This window comes from Trichechus manatus, unplaced genomic scaffold (assembly GCF_000243295.1).
Source record: "Trichechus manatus latirostris isolate Lorelei unplaced genomic scaffold, TriManLat1.0 scaffold00029, whole genome shotgun sequence".
NCBI lineage: Eukaryota > Metazoa > Chordata > Mammalia > Sirenia > Trichechidae > Trichechus > Trichechus manatus.
The window spans coordinates 21,060,303-21,082,742 of NW_004443965.1; the positions used below are offsets into that span (position 1 = coordinate 21,060,303).

At 38.0% G+C, this 22,440-nt stretch overlaps 1 protein-coding gene across 8 annotated transcripts in view; it reads right to left on the minus strand.

The window, feature by feature from the left end:
- Window positions 1-22,440, minus strand: part of KIF2A (kinesin family member 2A) — an 80,025-nt gene that overhangs the window by 44,236 nt on the left and 13,349 nt on the right. Inside the window, exons 1-2 of one of the 8 annotated variants that reach the window (XM_023729617.1) lie at window positions 5,512-5,589; window positions 4,203-4,333 (exon numbers count right to left, since the gene is read on the minus strand). The exons of 3 other annotated variants lie outside the window; for them this stretch is intronic. In XM_023729617.1, coding sequence (XP_023585385.1) covers window positions 4,203-4,224 — 22 coding nt within the window. In that variant the 5' untranslated portion in view covers window positions 4,225-4,333; window positions 5,512-5,589. Of the gene's footprint in view, window positions 1-3,961; window positions 4,133-4,202; window positions 4,334-5,511; window positions 6,299-8,957; window positions 9,402-9,475; window positions 9,727-22,440 lie in introns of those variants that run through there. 4 more of the 8 variants (XM_023729620.1, XM_023729616.1, XM_023729618.1 and 1 more) reach the window with 4 other exon arrangements.

Genomic DNA, 22,440 nt, shown 5'->3' on the forward strand with positions numbered 1-22,440 from the left:
TCCTACCAGAACCTTTGGGACACAGCAAAAGCAGTGTTCAGAGGTCAGTTTATAGCAATAAATGCACACATCCAAAAAGAAAAAAGGGCCATAATCAAAACATTAACCCTACACCTTGAACAAGCAGAAAGAGAGCAGCAAAAGAAGCCCTCGGGCATAAGAAAGGAAATAATAAGGATTAGAGCAGAATTAAATGAAATAGATTAGAAAACCCTATGGAGTAGTTCTACTCTACACACACGGGGTCACCATGAGTCGTAATCAACTCCACGGCAATTAAGAATGACAGAATTTCCAATTTTTTCCATACAGAAAATAAACCGTTCTGGTACCATTTCCTGAAAGCCCTTCTTTCCTCTAATTTACAATACTATCTGTCATATTTTAAGCATTATGCTTGAGTCTATTTCCTTCTCCCTGAACCAAAACTACACTGTCTTAATTATTATTATAGCTTGCAATTAGTCTTGCCATCTGGTAGAATAAACTTTTTGCCTTATTGTTCCTTAAGTTTATTTAGCTGTCTCAGCCTTTTGCATGTCTGTATAAATTTTAGAATTAGCTTGTCTAACCAAATATCAAATAAACAATAACAAAATACTACCTGTTTGGACTCTGACTGGAATTATACTGAATTTTATTTTTACATCATTGTTCAAGAGTGATATTGGTTAGCTTTCCTTTACTGTATCAACTTTATTAGATTTTGGTATCATGGTTTTGTTAGCCTTATAAAATGATTTCTAGTGGAGATCCCCTTTCCATACTCTGAAGTAGTATAAGATTAGAATTATTTGAACCTTGAATGTTTCGTAGGCACTGGTTAAAACTATCTTGGCTTGGGTTTTTGAGAAAATTCAATTCCCTTATTAATTATAAGATTATTGTAGTTTTCTATTCTTGGCTGTTTTGATAATTATATTTTTCTAGGAATTTGTTTTATAAAATTTTTCACATTTTTGGCATAAAGTTGTTCATAATATCCAATTATTATCCATTTAATACCTGTGGCATCTGTACTGATATTCATTTTTTCATGCCTAATTTCTTGGTAACTTTTTTTTCCTTGATCAGTCTCACCTGAGATTTGTCCATTTTATTTGTGTTTTCCAAGAACAAACATCTGGTTTTAATGAGCCTTTTTATCATGTGTTATTAAGTGCTTAATTGTTCTTGGTAGTTGTTGTCAAGATGATTCTGACTCATGATGATCACACGTGTTACACAGTAGAACTGCTCTATAGGGTTTTCCTGGCTGTAATCTTAGCGGAAGTAGATCACCAGGCCTATTCTTCAGCGATACAGATTGGGTGGATTCAACTGCCAACCTTTAGTTTAGTGAGCTGTTTGTGCCACCCAGGGACCTTAAGTACTTAATTACTGCCCTTATCATTATTTCTTCCCATGAACTTTGTGTATATTTTTCAGTATTTCCCTAAATTCTTAAGGTGACTGTTTAATTTAGTACATTGATTTTCATTCTTTTTCCTTATCAACAATTATGGCTATGTGTTTCCCTCTAAGAACTGCCTTAGCAGCATCCTACAAATTTTTATATGTAGCAGTTTCTAACTGTTAGTATCTTCCTGGTAAATCTTTACATATCCTTTTATTTTTTACTTTTCTAGATCATTTTATTTCAGATTTCTTTTTTAATCAGTATACAGCTAGATTAGTAAAAGTTCTTTGTCTTAATTAGCATTTTAAATCCATTTACATTTGGCGCAGTGGTTTGAGTCTCGCTACTAACCCAAAGGTCTGCAGTTCGAATCCACCAGCCATTCCTTGGAAACCCTATGGGGCAGTTCTACTCTGTCCTATAGGGTCATTATGAGTTGGAATCGACTCAACGGCAATGTTTTTTTTTTTTTTTTTTTTTTTGACATTTATTGGTAATATTGTGCTTTCTAGTTGATCTGCCTTTTCTACGTATCTTTTACTCTCCTTTCTTGCCATCTTTTGTATTGATTGTTTTCCTTCATTCTATTTTGGAATTTGGATTTCTATTTCTGTCCTTTTAGTGAGTCTTACAAATTACAACTTGCATTCTTAATATTTTTACCCTCTTCCTCAACAATGTACGTTACTCAGAACACTAAAACCCCATTTATCTCCCTCTCCTGACTCGTGATTCTGTCATGTATTTTAATTGTATTTTTAACTTCATATAACATACTACTATTGTTTTATACAGTTAATATTTGTTAGGGTTTTTTGACACATTTGCCATATTCTTTGCTCTTCACTCCTTTTTATGTATCAGTCCTCCCATATAAGATCACTTGTTCTCTGCCTGAAGAACATCTTTGAAAAATTCCCTTTATTAAGGGTCTACTTGGGGTAATCTCTTAGTTTTTTACTGTCTATTTATTTATTTATTTTATTGTGTTTTAGGTGAAGAGTTTACAGTGCAAATTAGTTTGACAATGAATTTTTAACCTCATTCTAGAGCTTCATTGTCCAATATAGTAGCTATTAGCTACATGTGTATGTAAATTTAAAGTTAAATAAAATAAAAAAATTCATTTCTTCAGTCACGCTAGCCACATTTCATACATTTCAAATGCTCAATAGCCCCTTATGGCTAGTGCTAATGAACTAGACACAGTAGAATTATTTCCATCATTGCAGAAAGTTCTAGCGGACAGAGCTGTTATAGAATGATAGCTTTTTTACCCTACCAGCACATTAATGATATTCCACTGTCTTCTGGCTTCCACTGCTGGCTGTTAAGAAGTCAGATGACAATCTTACTAATCTAAATGTAGCTCCGTTGAAGGCAAACTGCGTTTTCCTGAGGCTGCTTTTAAGATCTTTATGTTTCAGTGTTCAGCAGTTTACTATACCCTTCTTGGCAACCACTGGGCTTTCTGTATCTAAGGACTGGTATCTTTCATAGACTTAAAAAAAATTATCAATTTTTTTTTCACATATTGCCTCTAGTCATTCTTTTTCTCTCTCCTTGTAACACCCTGCTTAAATTTATCACTTATCACTCTGTTCTTCATCTCTCTTAGCTTTTCTTTCAAGCTTTCCACCTCTTGCCTCTCTAGATTGCCTACTGATAATTCATTTAGACCTATTTTCCAGGTCACTAACTTTCTTGAAACCTGCATCTAATATTACAGTGGTAAATTCATCCATTAAGTTTTTAATTTCCTACATTTTTATTTCAAATGTTTTGTTTATCAAATCTGCTAGCTTTTATACTTTCCTGTACTACGCAAATATTTTCATTCTTGATTTTTATTTCTTTAAACATAGTGAGCATAGTTATAATTTGTCTAATAACAGCAATATCTAAAGTCTTAAGAGATCCTCTTTCTGATGTCTATTGCTGGTAGCTCTTACTCATAATGCCTTGTTGGTATAACTTTTTGAGTGCTACGATCAAATTGTGGTTTTACAGAGAAGACTGCATTTGCTTCTGCCAGCAGCCTGGAATTCAACCAGTCCAGAACCTATTTTCAGCTTGAGGTTTTTTGGACCATCCAGATGATATGAATTTGGATAACAAATCAACAGGAAGGTTAACCTGTGGTGTCAACTTTTCAGAGATGCTTTTTCATACCCTCTATGGATGTGGCAGAAATGGATGGGGATGGATGGATTTATCTCTGGCATACAATGACTCAGGCTTTATAGTCTTTTGTGGTCTCGGTTTTAACGGGAATATTCACTTTTATTAGTCTCCTCACTTATCAGTCAGAATAGGCTAGGTTATGCTACAGTAACACACCACCTCCAAAATCTTAGACATATAAAACAATAAAGGTTTCTTTTTTGATTGTGTTATATGGTCATTCAAACAGAGATTCTATTCTGTGTTGTCCTCACTCAAAGTTTCAGGCTGAGGGAGTCTCCATTACTGTTTTTCAATGATTGCTGTGCAGCGGAAAGAAAATATGGTAACTCATAAACCATCTTAAAAGATTCCACGCAGAAATGATATATCACTTACAATTTCATCAGCCAAGGCACATGGCCATGCCTAATTTCCAAGGGAATGGGGAAAAGTAATCCCATCATATCTCTAAAAGGCAGAAGAGCCAGAAATATTTAGTGCACAGCATTAATACTACCACCCACCACCCTGGGTAGGTACTGAGTTTTCCCCCCCTGCACTCCATACAAACTGTGGCTCATTATTATCTGGTTCAGCAAATGCTAAAGTGCAAATGCAGTTTCAGCACCCTGCTTACCTCTCTGTGTTCCTGCCTTCATTTTTAAAAATGTTTTTCACTTCCAGAAGATCTGCTCATTTTTCAAATCAACTTGTTCACTCCTTATAGTTTCATGATCTCAGCACATAAGACTGTCTCTCTCTCTTCTGCTATATGAAAATTTACTACATGAATCCTCAGAGTAAATACATTCAGAATTTCTTCCTACCTAATTCCTCATCATCTGAACACTCACTACTTGCTATCCAAAAATACACAAACCAAAAAGATTCCAATAATGCAGTATCTCTCGCTATTCAAATTCACTATCCTAACTCAGGAACTGAATGGATTAGGATAGCGAGGGATTACAAATTTTCAAATTTGTCTTTTCTCTTTAAAAAATCATAGGAAATAGTTATTTTATCTTCTGTGTCACTGAAAGTTTGTTTCTGTTGATTCTATTCATGGTACTGTGTTTCCTTGTTTGTTCAGTGACTTTTGACTAACAGCTATTCACTCTCCTTCAAATTTTATTCTGGGAATTCTTTGAGACCTAGGATGAAGGTAGATACCCTCAAAAAGAATATGCATTTTCTCAAGGATTCACAAAGAGATGTGAGGTTTTACATTCCATGAAGGTAGTATGAATCCTAGCTTCAAACTGGGATGGAGCTTGTTTGTGACACATTCGTATTCTCCCCTCCTGAATTCTGACTTAGGACAGGCAATTTTGCGAGATAAGTGGTTGGGGAACAAGTTTGTTTCTAATGCATTCTTACATAAAGGGAGTAACTGTCTAGGAACTCCAGCTTTACTGGGGAGACAGCAGGGCCTAGGCTTTAGCTCCTGTGTCCCACCCCCATGAAGAAGGAAAATATTAGCTTAGGATCTCATTGTTTGGAGAGTATCTGTTAGATAAAAGCCAGCTCAGTACTCCTCTAACATCTCTGGATTCCCACTTTCATCAGTCCCTGGCCTCACAGTTCATATGTTTTAAGAACTTTTTTTTTTTTTTAAATAACTTTATGTAACATTCTAGTTGTTTTCACAGGGAGGGTTAGTGCAGGTACTTAGGTACCATTTTACAAAAAACAAAAACTTCCCCATTGCTTCTTTAAACCCACTTCCATTAGGCTATCATTGTCATTAAAATTCTTCAACGTCAACAACCACCTCTAGATAGCCAAATACAATCTAACGCGTAATTCTTAATCTCGAAAGCAACATTTTTTTCTTAAAAAAAATTATGAAAACTTCCAAACACACATAAAAATAGACAATATGATATAGTAAAACCCTGTTTCAGTCATGGTCTTATGAGAAATACACACACACAAAAAAATACCTTCAACCATTAGTACACCTCCTGTTCACCAAGAAGAAAGTCAGCTGAAAAGAAGACTAGGAAACAGCCTCCACGAGCAAGTCCCTGTGATGTAAAGCAAAGCAGAACAGGAGAAAGACCCTGGCCCAGCAAAACCCCCATGTATCTTTTATTTACATCTAATAATTTAAAATTTTTTTTCATATTTTCTTTACTTTTTTACCAAATTATTTTAAAGCAAATCCCAGATATATCATTTTGTCCCTAAATATTTCCAAATGCACCTTTAAGAAATAAGAACATTTTCTTAAATAACCACAATATCATTATCAAACCAAACAATATTAATAATATTAAGTAGTATGAAGTCCATACTCAAATTTCCCAAAATGTTCCCTAAATATCTTTTTACAGTTGGGTTGTTTATATTAGTATCCAAATAAGTCCACCATTATATTTGGGTGTTTTATTTCTTAAGTCTCATTTTAATCTAGAACAACCTGTCCTTTTCTTATTTTGCTTAGTGTTGAATGAGTTCCAAAATAATAAAGAAAACACTGGGGATGGGCAAAAAGAAATTACAAGAGATTTTACTGCATACAAAACACCTGATTGTTAACATTATTTTTGATGACAAATAGCAGTATTTTACTTATATATAAATGATTTACAGGGTCAGTTACATTTTTCAAATTGGTTGGGAATTTTGGGCTGATGAGCAATGCAATGCAACGCAATGCAATGCAATTTTTTCCATTTAAAATAAAAGGCAAATAGGCTCCCAGTCAGCATTTTCACACACAACATCTCATTCTAGGAATAGACTACTGACCTTAAGTGAGTGATGACTGTACTGGTTAAAAATAATCTGTATTTGACTCTTTTTAAGACCTAAAAAATGGCAATTTCATGTGGTTCAACCTAAAAGAAAAGGAAATTTCACCCCAAATTTATCTTCAGAGATAAAACACCCAAATATAGTATCTGTCAAGATAATTTATATAAATGTAACGTACTAAATATATAATAAAACACTTTGAAATTGTAACCTTTATTTCAAAGAGATTTTATGTTTAGTTCGTTTTAAGAAGTATGTTTACATCATTTAAGACAACTTTTTGTTATGCTGAAATTAAAGGGAAAACAGTACAGATCTCAACTTTTTAATAATATCTGTTGGCAAATATTAAGACAAATGATTTTATTTTTAAAAGAAACCACAAATGACTGAACAGGAAAACAAATACCCAAATTCAAACCACCTTTGCCCCAGGTGGCACAGTGGTTAAGAGCTCAGCTGCTAACCGAAAGCGTGGCAGTTCGAATCCACCAGCTGCTTCCTGGAAACCCTATGGGGCAGTTCTACTCTATCCTACAGGATTGCTATGAGTTGGAATCGACTTGATGGCAATGGGTTTGGTTTTTTTGTTTTGTTTTGTTTTTGGTTGTCCCTGTGAACAAAGATACTACATACATGGATTCTGTATTTCAGGACTTTCTAATCTTTAAGATTGTTACTTAAGATTGGTATATTAGTGCTATTCAATTTGTCATTCAAAGATTACATATGTATATTGAGCTGTCAAAAACAGATTTTCTATGCTGACAATTGCCTTTTGGTCTCTGAAAACAGGATCCTATTATATGTTTCCTAGTTCACAGCTGAATCCACAGCAGCTGTGAGGTGAAGAAATGCCAGCAACCAATTAGGCTGGCATAAACTTTGTCTGGCATGTAAAGTGTAATTTCATTTCAAACGTAGGAGATAAGAGCCAAAATAAATCAGACAAGAATACTAATAAAATTTCATTGCAAGTATTTAAAAATCAGATTATTTAAAATGCTAAATAAATATATGTATTTTATTAAAAGGCTACAGTGGTAGAACTTTAGGAAAAATATGAAAAAGCAATGGTCAACTCTTTTCAGACCCAAGCTGTTTTTAAAAAGGTTGCAGCTGTTTCTGACATACCTAAGATTACAAACTCCATGCTTTTTTCTATTTCTAATTACACTAATCATACGGCTGAGGTATACATGAGCATACATATGACAAGTCTTCCCAAAAAGTGAACATTATTTTTATCAGTCCCTCTTCAGATGTCTATGAAATTTTCTTTTCATAATTCCAAGAATACTAAGACTTAACATTAACTGAAATCATTAGTAAAAATAAATTAGAATTACAAGATTGTTTATGTGACTTCCAAATCCTTTGAAATTGTTAACATCTACTGTTTTTGTTTAAAGTTTGATAAACTTAAAAATAAGAAATGTAAATGCTTTATAAATGTTATTAAATCTACTACATATACTTTGAAAAAAACTAATAGACATTGGTCTTTCATGTGTATGTAGCTATGCAATAAAAACGAATACAAAAATCTAGGTTATACGCCAATAAATTTAAATATACAGCTCTCGGTGTATCTATTCTTGATGAAGCCCCTAGCAACCCCATCAATTTTCAATCAGATTATCAATGCATAATTTGAAAGGATCTTTTTCACAGACTTTAAAAAATATGCTAATAAAATTTAGTTATTTCCTGTACCTCCTCCTCTCCCCAAGCAAGGACTCAAAGGAAGGGAAAAAAAAGCATAAATATCCATTTTCAGAAGAACAAACAAGTAAATATTACTCTAAATTATAAAATCACCCAATAACAACAAGTGCCTGGCAGAAAAACGTTGTTTCCAGAGGATGAGTAAAATACATATGCTTACTCAAAGGAGTTGGTAAACAGATATCTGAAAGAGGCACTCTCTTCCAAGACAGTCCAGTCCTTACCAGAACAGAATACCGATAAATTATCTTAGAACACACTGACCTCAAAACTTTGCCACTTTGTATCATGTGACTGGTTATAAACTGTCTTAATTATATAGGTTTCCCATTGTTCTTAAAACAATAATCTAGTTTTGTATAAAATACTGATTCTAGTAAAACAAACTGTATATTTAGTTATAAGAAGCACGTGCCAGTGTAGAATGCAAATTCAAACATTTGAGTGCATCTTTCCAAGCAGAATCATAACAAAGGTGTTTTGCTATAATTATGTTCACTAGCTTTTGTCTAACAAGGTTTAAGACTGTCTTTTAAAACAGATGCAAGTCCTTTTATCAACTTAGTAAGACCATTTTAAAAGAATGTTCTTTCACGAGCATGAAAAATAGCCACCTCTTTGTAATTTTACAATATAAAGATCTAATACCATAAAGTAAAAGAGGAAAAGTTGGGAAACTGGAGATGGCCAAAACGCTGCTTTAAAACGAAAAGACTAAACATTACAACCAAAGGATGCTAGTTAAAGCATTATTTAGAAAATGAAAGACACTGTCAACTACACAGTAATAATCATACATTATTTCTTGGTCTTATCAACTACCTCAAAGCAGTTTGTAATCTATTATTTATATCCTCTCCCATACTAAATAAATGTCAATCTGTTACTATATGTCACTGACCAGTAAATGAGGACAGAAAGGTATCTGGTGATTTGTTGAAGATCATTACAGCATATCAGTAGCAGATCCAGAAGTCAAACTCTAATACATAGGTTTTGTTGGCTAATCTAAACGATGATAAAAAGAATCCTTAATGAGCACTATGTAAGCATGGCACCTTCTGCAATAGCTCTGGTGGAACAAGGAGTCATTAGAGGAGGACACAAATAATGCCTCAGCTGACACTGCTAACAGTGCTGTTGCTGTTTAGTAAATCCCCGGGGGATATGACTTTGTCAAACATAGAGATCTCTCTGTTTTGGTTTGTCACATTTAAGATGTTACTGTTTATAACTAAATTAAAAAGTTCTAGCATTTCCCTTTCCCTTCTTAGACTTTAAACACAAAGCTGGAATTCTGACACTAGGACAGAAAAAAAGGAATGATATAGTTAAGGATTTTCATGATGAAAATACAACTTAAAAATGAGACAAATTTCATTCATATTACATACAAAGTACACATTTTTAAATTCTTACCTCATTCGTCCTTTGTTTTGAAAAGGGATGTGAAAATTTAATACTGCTCAGTTCCTCTGGGGTGACAAGGAAACTTCAGATCTGTGGGCTGTTTTGTTGTAATAACTGAACCATACTGCAAACTAACAATTTAAACAAAACTATCATTTAGAAGGGCCAACTGTGCAGGTTTTTAGAAAAGTTCATTCCGACTTTACATAAGTAATAAGAAAAATGTCAAAGGGTCAAAGCATTAAATTACGTAGCGTTTTCTTACATTATTATGCTTACTTTGGGGTGGGGGTGGGGAAGGGAAGTTTAAAAGTATAAAATCGCACGTAGAGAAGCTAAAAACTAAAATTTTGAAGTCATGATAAATTATATGATTGTGATTCAAGCTGAAATAAGTGAACATTTTAAAAAGAAACACGCAGCACTAAAAAAACTTCCTAAAGTTGATTAACTAAAAGAATAAGTTTCAACATCTATGATTTTTTTTTAAAGGAAACAGAAATTTTGATTTATGATTTATGTGTGGAGATAAAATAAACAGTACAGACATCTCAGTAAATAATAAGAACCAAAGACTAGCGATACGGAAACAAGTTTAAAAAAAAAAAAAAAAACCAGGAAAGAAGTACATTTTTATGTTTTTAAAGACTTGGTTCATCATTTACCCATTATATTTAGGAAATATAAACTCTTCTGCAATTATATATATTTATTGTACTTTACGTGGTTTACAGAGCTAATCAGTTTCTCATTAAACAATACACATATTGTTTTGTGACACTGGCTGTCAACTTCATGACATGTCAACACTCTCCCCTTCTTGACCCTGGGCTCCTCGTTACCAGCTTTCCTGTCCCCTCCTGCCTTCTTGTCCTTGTCCCTGGGCTGGTGTATCCATTTAGTCTCGCTTTGTTTTATGGGCCTGTCTACTCGTTGGCTGAAGGGTGAACCTCAGGAGCGACTTCAGTACTGAGTTAAAAGGGTGTCCGGGGGCTATACTCTAGAGGTTTCTCCAGTCTCTGTCACACCAGTAAATCTGGTCTTTCTTTGTGAGTTAGAATTTTGTTCGACATTTTTCTCCAGCTCTGTCCGAGACCCTCTATTGTGATTCCTGTCAGAGCAGTTGGTGGTGCTAGCTGGGCACCATCTAGCTGTGCTGGACTCAGTCTGGTGGAGGCTGCGGTAGTTGTGGTCCATTAGTCCTTTGGACTAATCTTTCCCTCGTATCTTTGATTTTCTTTATTCTCCCTTGCTCCAGATGGGGTGGGGCCAGTGAAGTATCTTAGATGGCCACTCACAAGCTTTTAAGATCCCTGACACTACTCACCACACATATGATCTTTAATCAACATTCTTCTTATCTATATTCCTCTGAGTAGTAGAACATCCAAAACATATCTTTATTCATTTGTTAAAGAATAAAAGATTTGCTATCTAGAATCCCGAGTTTTACTGTGTTCTCAAAATGACATGTTGTTAATATTCCAAAATTTTGAAGAACTACCTTTCACAGATGTTCCACTAGATACACAGAGTAATGCAATCTAATTGGCTCCCTGGCTTATTACTTACTCAAAGTAATTCTTATTTACTCAAAAGGGAATTCTACACCAGCACAGCTGGGCTATTATGTAAACTTTTTATAGCAACATTAGATACAATCCTCTCTTATGCTATATGGATCTTCCGGAATGTTCAACAGTTTTCAGTAGCAGTAACCCAAGCAATGTGACTTGTACATTTATTTATTAACAAAATTTAAACATAACTTAGAAAACGGCCAAAAACGCTCATTGTCTTAGGCTGGTTCTCTACAGAAGCAAAACCAGTAAAGCGTATAAATATAGAGAAAGATTTATATCAAGGAAACAGCTCACGCGATGGTAGAGGGTGGAATGTCCCAAGTCTGTCAATCAGGATAGAGGCTTCTCTCGATTCACGTAGCTGCAAGGGCTGGCAAACCCAAGATCGGCAGGTCGGAGAGCAGGGCTCTTGCTCACAGGCTGTGAAGATCGATGAATCCCAAGGCTGGCAGGCAACACTGCAAGGCTTCTCCTGATTCATGTAGCTGCAGGGGCTGGCAAACCAAAGACTGGCAGGTTGGAGAGCAGGGCTCCCGCTCACAGGCTGTGAAGATTGACGAATCCCAAGATTGGCAGATAAACTGATAGCTCAAGTCCCAAGAACTGGAGGTCAGACAAACAGGAGGTACCCGCAGGATCCAGAGCAAGCAAAAAAGCCAGAACGTCTGCTTATATTCAGATGCAGCACACACCCGAAGGAAACACCCTTTCAACTGACTGACTATTCACAGCAGATCCCATCATGGGAGTGATCACATATAAACATTGAGAATCATGGCCCAACCAAGCTGACACACAATCTTAACTACCACAGTCCATCCCTTGTCAACCTGGCAATGTACACATCTCCTTAAACCACATATAATCTCTGAATAAAGGCAATTATAAAGTCATGTTTGCGCCTAACATGTTACAACACACATACAACCGAAAACACAGTAGCCTCGTTTACGTCTTATATTTTAGAGGCAAAGAAAACAAAAATATTTGATGCACATACACAAAACAGAAATACTTGTAACAATTACAGTTCTCGTTTCGGCAACTGGTCACGTGGCTGTAACTGGCAGTTAGAACTACCTTCTTCCACCACCCATTCTGTATTCCCTTTGCCCTCAGCAAGCACCTCAGCTGGCTGTGGTTCTTTGCCTGGTGAGATGACCCAAACCTTTATTCCCGAAGGGTGTGGGTCATTAGTAGTCATGTCAGAATTAGGTTGCTGCAGTTTTCCAATGACTTTAAAAACAGGGCATGGTAGTACTAAGAGATGCCCTAAGGGATCTCCTATGTTCCAGACATACTCTTCTTTACCTCCATTATGTAATATCAATCTGATTTCCTCTTGGTAATCAGGAAGGGTCTGGGCCATTAGTAGTCATGTCGGAATGGGTTAATATAGTTTTCCACTGACTTTAATCACAGGGCACGGTAGTACCAAGAGACACTCTAAGGGATCTCCTGTATTCCAGACATACTCTTCTTTACCTCCATTATGTAATATCAATCCGATTTCCTCTTGGTAATCAGGATCAATCACACCAGCAAGTATGGTAACTCCCTTCTTTGCCTGTTGATCCAGAGGCTTAAGGAGCCCAAAGTGGCCAGGTGGCATTCTTAGCTTCCAGTTCAATGGAATCAGTTATGTGTCAGCATTCTTTCCTTTGGAACTAAGACTTCTAGACCTGCAGCGCATAAGGTCACGGGGACAGGAAGCAAAACTCTTGTGAGTGGTCACTAGGGGTAATAATGAGTGGTACCACTCCCATATCTACCCCTTGATTCCTGGAACCATGAATTCTCGGTATGGGAGACAACAGCACCATATATTGGACGCTGGTTTAGAGCATATACAGCCTCCTGGAGAACACTGCCCCAACCCTGCAAGGTATTGCCACCTAGCTGGCACTGTAATTGTGTCTTTAGAAGGCCACTCCATCGTTCTATCAAGCCAGCTGCTTCAGGATGATGGGGAACATGTTAAGACCAGTGAAGTCTATGAGCATGGGCCCACTGCTGCACTTCATTTGCCATGAAGTGAGTCCCTTGATCCAAGGCAATGCTGTGTGGGATACCATGATAGTGGATAAGGCATTCTGTAAGACCACGGATGGTAGTTTTGGAAGAAGCATTGCATGCAGGGAAGGCAAATCCATATTTAGAGTAAGTGTCTATTCCAATAAGAACAAAATGCCAGCCTTTCCATGACAGAAGTGGTCCAAGGTAATCAACTTGCCACCAGGTTGCTGGCTGATCACCTTGAGAGATGGTGCCATATCGAGGACTCAGTGTTGGCCTCTGCTGCTGGCAGATTGAGCACTCAGCAGTGGCTGTAGCCAAGTCAGCCTTGGTGTGTGGAAGTCCATGCTGCTGGGCTCTTGTATAACCTCCATCCCTGTCACCATAACTACTTTGTCCATGAGCCCATTGAACAAGGACGGGAGTAGCTTGGGAAAGAGGATGACTGGTTACCACAGAATGCATCATCCTATTCACTTGACTGTTAAAATCATCCTCTGCTGAGGTCCTTTTGGTCGGCATTCACATGAGACATGAATATCTTCACTTCTTTGGCCCATTCAGAGAGCTCTATCCACATACCTCTTCCCCATAAATCCTTGTCTCCAATTTTCCAAGCATGTTCCTTCCATGTCCCTGACCATCCAGCCAAATCATTGACCACAGACCACGAATCAGTATACAATCACGTATCTGGCCATTTTTCCTTCCAAGCAAAGTGAACAATCAGATGCACTACTCGAAGTTCTTTCTGCCCACTGAGGTTTCCCTTCACCACTGTCCCTCAGGGAGGTCCCAGAAAGGGGCTACAGTGCTGTCGCTGTCCACATTGGAGCGGTACCTGCATATCGTGCAGAACCATCTGTAATCTAGGCAGAAGTTTTCTCTTCAGTCAACTCATCATAAGGAACTCCCCCTGAGGCCAGAGGTACAGACTATGGGCATTTGGGCCACTTCCTCATGCAACTTACTCGTGCCTTCAGGTCCTGCTTGGACCTGATCTCGTATATACCACTTCCATTTAATGATGAAGTGCTGCTGTACACGGTCAACTTGATGACTCTGTAGGTCAGACAACACCCAGTTCATGAGCAGTTCAGGTCACATGGTGACTTGATGTCCCATGGTTAAGCATTCAGTTTCTACTAAGGCCCAGTAACAAGCCAAAAGCTGTTTCTCAAAAGGAGGGTAGTTATGATGGCAGGGCTTGGCCCAAAAATCCTACAGGTCTGTGCTGTGATTCACCAACAAGGGCCTGCCAAAGACTCCAAACAGCATTTCTATCTGCCACTGACACTTCAAACACCACTGGCTCAGCTGGATCATATGGCCCAAGTGGCAGAGCGGCCTGCACAGCAGCCTGAACCTGTTGCAAAGCCTTCTCTTGTTCTGGGCTCCACTCAAAACTAGCGGCTTTTTGAGTTACTTGATAAATGGGCAAGAGTAACACACCCAAATGAGGAATATGTTGCCTCCAAAATCCAAAGAGGCCACTAGGCATTGTGCCTCCATTTTAGTTGTGGGAGCAGCCAGATGCAATAACTTTTCCTTCAACTTAGAAGGAATATCTCAACATGCCCTACACCACTGGAACCCTAGAAATTTCACTGAGGTGGAACATGACTGAATTTTTGTGGGATTAATTTCCCACCCTCTAGCATACAAATAGTTTACTGTTAAGTCCAGAGTCATAGACACTTCTTCCTTACTAGGTCCAATCAGCATAATGTCATCAATGTAATGGACCAGTGTGACGTCTTGTGGAAGGGAAAGGCAATCAAGGTCCCCGTGGACTAAATTATGACATAGGACTGGAAAGTTGATGTAGCCTTGAGGTAGGCAAGTGAAGGTATATTGCTGGCCTTGCCAGCTGAAGGCAAACTGCTTTTGGTGGTCCTTTGAAACAGGTATGGAGAAAAAAGCATTAGTTAGATCAAAAGCTGCATACCAGGTCCCAGGAGATGTATTAATTTGCTCAAGCAATGAAACTACATCTGGAACAGCAGCTGCAATTGGAGTCGCCACCTAGTTAAGTTTTCTATAATCTACTGTCATTCTCCAAGATCTCTTTTTTGCACAGGCTAAAACAGGCAAGCTGAATGGGGATGTGGTGGGAAGCACCACCCCTGCATCCTTCAAGTCCTTTATGGTGGCAGTAATCTCTGCAGTTCCCCCAGGAATGCAGTATTGCTTTTGGTTCAACTATTGTCCTAGGTAAGCGCACTTCTAATGATGTCCACTTGGCTTTTCCTACCATAACAGCCCTTACTCTGTCTGTCAGGGATCCAACGTGGGGGTTCTGCCAGTTGCTGAGTGTATGTATTCCAATTATGCATTCTGGAACTGGGGAAATGACTACAGGACAGGTTCGGGGACCCACTGGACCTACTGTGAGATGGACATGAGCCAAGACTCCATTAAAAACCTGACCTCCATATGCCCCCACTCTGACTTGTGGGCCACAGTGATATTTTGGGTCTCCTGGAATTAGTGTCAGTTCAGAGCCAGTATACAGTAATTCCCAAAAAGTCTGATTACTTCCTTTTCTCCAATGAACAGTCACTCTCATAAAAGGCTGTAGATCCCTTTAGGGAAGGCTGGGAGAAAGATTAACAGTAAAAATTTGTGGCAGTGTACTGGAGTCCTCCCTCAAGGGGACTCGGCCTCCTCTTCATTCAAGGGGTTGTGGGTCCTTAAACTTGCTCAAATCTGGGAACTGACTGAGGCACCATGACTCTCTATTCTGGCGATTCAAGTTAGACTGCTGTTCACCTGACCTAGAATTCATCCGTTTGTACAGATCAAGTAAGTATTTAGTAGATTTCCTATCTATTTCACTCCTAGCGACACCATGACTAAGCAACCAACGCCATTAGTCCATGAGTCAGACTATTCTGATTACTGCTTTGACTCCGCTGTCCATTACTATAACCACGCCCAACTTGTCTCTGTTGATTGAGTGCAGCCACTTGGCACCTACTACTACGGGGGTCCAATCAGCCCCACTGTAGTTAGGTGTCCTAATTCAGTTAGGGCAGTCCCACTGTCAAATCTGATTTACCTACAATAGCAATCACAGCAGTCTTCAAGGATGCTGGAGCTCCCTTCACAAATTTGTTCCTCACAATTGTGGTAAAAGGTGTGTCCTCTGGGCACTCCATGTGTGGGTCTGTGGGTCTAACCTGATAAATCTACTCTAGCATGCCAACTTTCCTCTGGGCACTCCATGTGTGGGTCTGTGGGTCTAACCTGATAAATCTACTCTAGCATGCCAACTTCCCTAAGCCTTTGTATACCTTCTTCTATAGTATATCAAGGCAGGTCTGGAACTTCAACTTGATTTAGTGTAGGCCACCTCATAATCCATGCTTCAGCAACCCACCAAATAAACTATTAGATCCTTTCCTAACTTCTCAAGCTGAAACACTGAATGAAGAATCTGTGCTTATGGACCCGTATCAATAAACTCAGACTGATACATCTTTATGTTCCTTGCACCATTATCCCACACCCTTAATAACCATTCCCACACACATTCCCCAGGATTCTGCTTGTACATATTAGAAACGTCAAGCAGTTCTTTTGGGGTGTAGCGTACCTCCTCCTGAGTCACACTTTGTACTTCACCTTTTGGGGGTTGCTGGGACTTAAGTCTAGTTATAGGTCTAGAAGCCAGGACATTAGTGTGGAATTGTTTGAAGAACATCCGGCATTGTCTTGTAAAGTATCTGCCTCAGGTGATGCCCCAGGCAATGACTCAGGCAAGGGCTCTTTAGAGGTAGCTGGCCTAGAGTTAATCGCATTGGACAGGAGTAGAGGGGTTAAGGGTTTTTCTGGGCAGGGCGGTTTAGCAGACAAACATGAAGTAATCTCTTCAGATGGGAGGGTTCTGCTGGCAGGAGTGATTCAATGGAATTTAGGGGCTCGGTTTGCCCAGCTTCCTGATTGTCTGCCCATATGTCCTCATCTCAAGTTTCAGGGTTCCATTTCTTCCCAATTAATGCCCTTACTTTAACTTCAGACACTTTTCGAGGTAGGCAATTGAGCTGGCGTTGTAATTCAGCCACTCTTACAATAAGACTCTGGGTTTGGTTTTCAGCGATTTCAGCTGTTACTACCAGAAATAAGGCTTTCTTTCAAAGCACAAGTGGAAGCCTTGAGGTCATGCATGTGGCACTTGAGCTTTGACTCTGAAGCCCTGAGAGAATCTTTTTCTTTCATCAGTCTGTCTAGCGGAAGTAGGACCAACCAACCAGCTTCCTTATACTTCGCATTCTGACAACACGGTAGAAAGCTATCACACGTGTTCACCCCGAGCCTTTCACCAATACCTGATCTACTGGTGGTGATATTTTCCGTATTTGTATCACCACCTCATGCCATGGATTAGCAGTACCCTTTTTACTGCTGAAAGCAAAGTCATCAACATCTTTAAGACTAACCAGACTTGAGAACCAATCTAGAAAACTCATCCTTACAATTTTGTTTCTCTAGAACTACTCCCGGTATCGAATGTCTTAGGATGGGTTCTCTAGAAAAGCAAAACCAATAAAACATATAAACATATATACAGAGAGATTTATATCAAGGAAATGGCTCAAGCGATTGTAGAGGCTGGAACGTCCCAACTCCACGAACTAGGATAGCGACTTCTCCCGACTCACGTAACCACTGGGGCTGGCGAACCCAAGATTGGCAGTTCAGAGAGCAGGAGGCAGCCGCAGGATCCAGAGCAAGCAAAAAAGCCAAAACGCCGGCTTTATGTGGATGCAGGCCACACCCCCAAGGAAATGCCCTTTCAATTAACTGGCTACTCACAGCAGATTCCATCATGGGAGTGATCACATATAAATACTGACGATCATGGCCCAACCAAGCTGACATACAATCTTAACTATCCAGTCATTCAATTTGGTTTTTAGTTACCCTTCCAAACTTCCATTAGAAAATTTAAGCCCTGAAGTTTGGTGACTGAGCAGAGTAAGTGTTTAAGTAAAAGTCAAAGAAGTGCTAAGGAGGATGCCAAGCAGACTCACATCACCAAAAATCTTTTAAAGACTTTCTTGCTGATAAACAAATCAAGCAATCTGAATATTCTACTATGAGATAAATGTTACCATATAAGACTTGGAAACTTGCTACTGTCTATAGAAACAGTGGCATATACCAATACTAATAGTGAAAAGTTCCCAGTATTAAAAAGCTGTCCATCTTTCCAGTCTCCCAGAATAATAGAAGAGCTTTTCTAGAAACTTTAAAGAATGTTTTAAACACATAATAAGTGATTTTCAAAAATACATTCCAAAAAAACTATTCTGACACTAGAAAAGGAAGAATATGAAAATGCCTATCCAAGCCAAATAATGATGATGTCTACGTTTAAACATTAAAAATAAAACTGCTATAGATGTAGATGAAATTTTAACTGAATATGCTGATAACACTATAATGTTAAATCAGCCATTATTGAAAATGAATGAGTTTAATTTTAAAATAGTCACACTTTTAATCACTACACAAAAATTCCTACATGCATTATTATGTTGCTACAGTCATGAACAACAGTCCAGTTTCAGAATGTTTACCCAGAATGCCTGTCAGGTAGTACAGGTCATGTTTATATAGTAGGGATACAAAAATGAATAAGATAGAGTCTTTGCTTTCTTCTGAAATTTCCATCCCTGCTTGCAATGTCACTACTTCCCCCAGGAATTTGTCATCACAATCCCTACTTCAATCTACCTGTGGAAGCCTATAATGGTAAGTGGCTCTGAGCCAGGGAAATTTCTATTTTCAATGCCTGGCCAATTTGGATTGGGAGAATAACTAACTGATCACTCCTTTAAGCCCTTTTACAACTAGGTTAAAATGCAGAATAGTAAATTCAGTGTGGCTACAGCAAAAGGTGCACAAAGAAGAGCAGAGCCAAAGATGCTCAGTGTGGAGATACAGGCTAAGATCAGTTTATGAGTTTGGTTTTAGACATATTAAATGTAAGATACCTATTAGACATCCAGTGGAGATATCAAGTAGGCTGTCTGATACACTGGGGATATTCCAGGATGAATTATAAACTTGAGAATTTTCAGCATATAGGGCATGCATTCTCAACAAGGATGATATCACCCCTAAGGGGGCAGAAACTGGTTCTTGGGAGGGGGATATTTTAGATGTCACAATGGTCTGTGGCCCTCCAAAGAGCAATAGCATATATACAGATATATAGTGTATCTGTGGGCTTAAAATGTCAAGGGCAGGGAAGGGGGGTTAGGAAAGAATGTACAAAAAGGCTCTCTGGGCAAGAGAGAGTAATTTTTAAAAAAGCTTGGAAAATACTGATATAGATGGTCCTTAAAGCCGTGAAAATAGATCACCAAGAGAGAAGGGTAGAAGTCCTAGTATTCAATATATAAAGGTCAGGGAGAAAATGAAGAACCAGCAAAGGAGATCAAGAAGTTGCCATTTTTGGAAAAAAAAAACAAACAAAAAAAACCAGGAGTGGAGTCTTAGAAGCTAAGTGAAGAAGGGGTTTCAAGGAAGATACAAAGTAAATCAACTGTGTCAAACGCTGTTGAGAGATTAAGTAAAGTAAGAGCAATACCTAGATGTGAAAGCGGGATCTAGAGGGTTTTTTTTTTTTTAAAAAAAAGATGAAAGAAAAAAACATTGCAATATGCTGATAAAATGATTTGGTAGACAGAAAAAACAAAATCAAAAAGTGATGATACAGCACAGATAGGGGAGAACTGCTTAAGCGGTGACTTTGGGTAGATAAGACGGGACAGGATGTAGGGCACAAAGTGGAGAAAACTGGCCTAAAACAGGAGCAGGAAAACGTTCATCCGTAGCAACACTAAGGAGAGCAGAGTTACAGGCACAGACGCTAGTAGGTGGGTGGATATGGTAAATGTGTGGAAGTTCTTTTATAAGAGCTTATATCTTTCAATGGTGAAATAGCAAACAAGGTCATCTGCTGGGAGTGTGGGTGAGTAAATGAATACTAAGGATTTTATAAAAAAAAGTTTGCAAGGAAAGACGAGGTAATGGACTATGGATATGACTGCTTATTCAAGGTAAGCAGTCATGAATTTAAACTGTGATCAGTTACAATAATTCAACATTTTTCCCCTCCCATCACTTTCAACCAATTAAGAAAAGGGGCAAGGATGTTTAAAATACACATAAGAAAGTGATTTGGGGTTTTGTCAATCAAGAGAGAGTAAAGGTAGTTGACATTATATGTACCAGGGAGTGCTTATAAAAAGAGGCGAGTGAGGATATGAGGGGAAGTAAGGCCCTGGGCGCACAATGGTTAAGTGTTCAGCTACTAACCAAAAGGTCGGCAGTTCAAACCCACCAGCTGCTCCTTGGAAACCCTGTGGGGCAGTTTTACTCTTTCCTTTAGGGTCGCTATGAGTCAGAATCGACTCGACGGCAATGGGTTTTGTTTTTTGTTTTTTTGGAAGAATAATAAAAAAATAGTAATAAATCCAGGTGTGGTCAAAAAATTAATGGAGTCAGGATACTAGAGGGAGTATGCCAGAAAGCCAGAGAGGCGGGTGGGTGAGTGAAGAATAAGTGCCTGAAACTGACATTATGAAGTTACCATTGGTAAGAAAAGAATGCCAGGGTATAGTGAGGTAAGGTGGAAGTCAAGATCGCTGAAAGAAAGAAGGTTAAACAACTGAGAGGCCAGAGTATTGGCAAGATATATGATAGGGATAGGGCTGAAAAGAATATGAGTTAGGAGCAAAAACCTTCAAGAAATGAGAGAAGTTGACAATATGTATGAAATTTCTATCTTGGGAAACTAGGTATATGGAGTGTTCATTCATCAAGATGTGGAATACAAGAAAATACAAAGATGTGAGGAAAAAGGCAACGGATTCCATTTTTGATAAGTTAAATTTGAGATACTGGCAGGAAATCTATGTGCTAATACAATATCTGAAACTCAGGAGAAAGATTAGGTCTGGAGAGGCATTCTGTTTTAACTGTTTCTATAAAAAAAAATTCTATTAACTCTATTACGAAAAACTGCAAACATATACAGTGAAAACTGTAAGAGCCAGAACTCTACAGGACTGCTTTTTTTCCGAGTCTCACGAGAGTTTTCTGCCTTCGATGGGGAACAGTCTTATCACTTTTCTATTGCTTGTTTTAGTGGAAAATATCCGAGAATTCCTTCTCTGACAGATTTCCACCTTACACAGGTTCTGGCTTTCACAGGTTTTACCGTACAATATATTATATACCCCCATATACTCTTTATTCAGCTTCATAAATTTTTAACACATTCCCTATCCTGTTGCTATGCCTCCCACCATCACTACTGGCTTATTTTGAAGCAAATCTCAGGTATCGTATCAATTCATCCATACTTACTTCAGTATGTATGGAAACATAATTTCACGAGTTTTTAAACATTCTTTTTATTTTAACCCCTTCGAATGCCATTTATTTTCCTCATTTCCCAGCTGTTTTAGTATAGCTGATTATTTTTTAGTAAACTGAATCACATGCCATTGATTTGTTTAAAAATAATATACAGGATATGATTATGCATTAAGAAATGTTATCATAGTTCAAATTTAAACTCCACCTTCCATGAATCGCTTTATGCCTGGTTTTGTACTGTGTTTACTGTGGTCTCTTTAAACTCTAGACACATTATACCACATACACACATCTACACATGTAACAGGCAACTGTCCCCCACCCTTAAACCCTGGCAACAACGACAGACAATTTCAAGGTTAGAATTTAAATATACCCAGGTCTTATTCATACCACCGATGAACTGCAATGTATTTGTTGACAAATGCTAAATCACTTTGCTCTCTATGTTAAAAGGTTAAGAATGAGCATTAAGATCAAGGAAGAACACATGCACTATTTTAGGTAACACAGGCACAGAGAAGACCGTAGAAGTAGAAGGAGGTAAAAGAAGTAGGTCACACCTTAGATTAGGCAATGGTATCTAAGATATGACAGCAAAAGCCATAGCTACAAAAGAAAAAATAAATTGGACTTCATCACAATTAAAAACTTGTGTGCTTCAAAGGACACTATCAAAAAAGGGAAAAGACAACCAACAGAGTGGGAGAAAGTATTTGCAAATCACATATCTGATAAGGAACTAGTATCTAGAATATATAAAGAACTCTAACAATTCAACAATAAAAGATAACACAATAAAAACACTGGTAAAAGACTTGCGTATTTATCCAAAGATGATACACAAATGGCCAATAAGCACATGAAAAGATGATCAACATCATTATTTATTAGAAAAATACAAATCAAATTCACAATGTCACTTCATACCCACCAGAATGGCTAAGAGCCCTGGTGGTGCAATAGTTAAGCATTCAC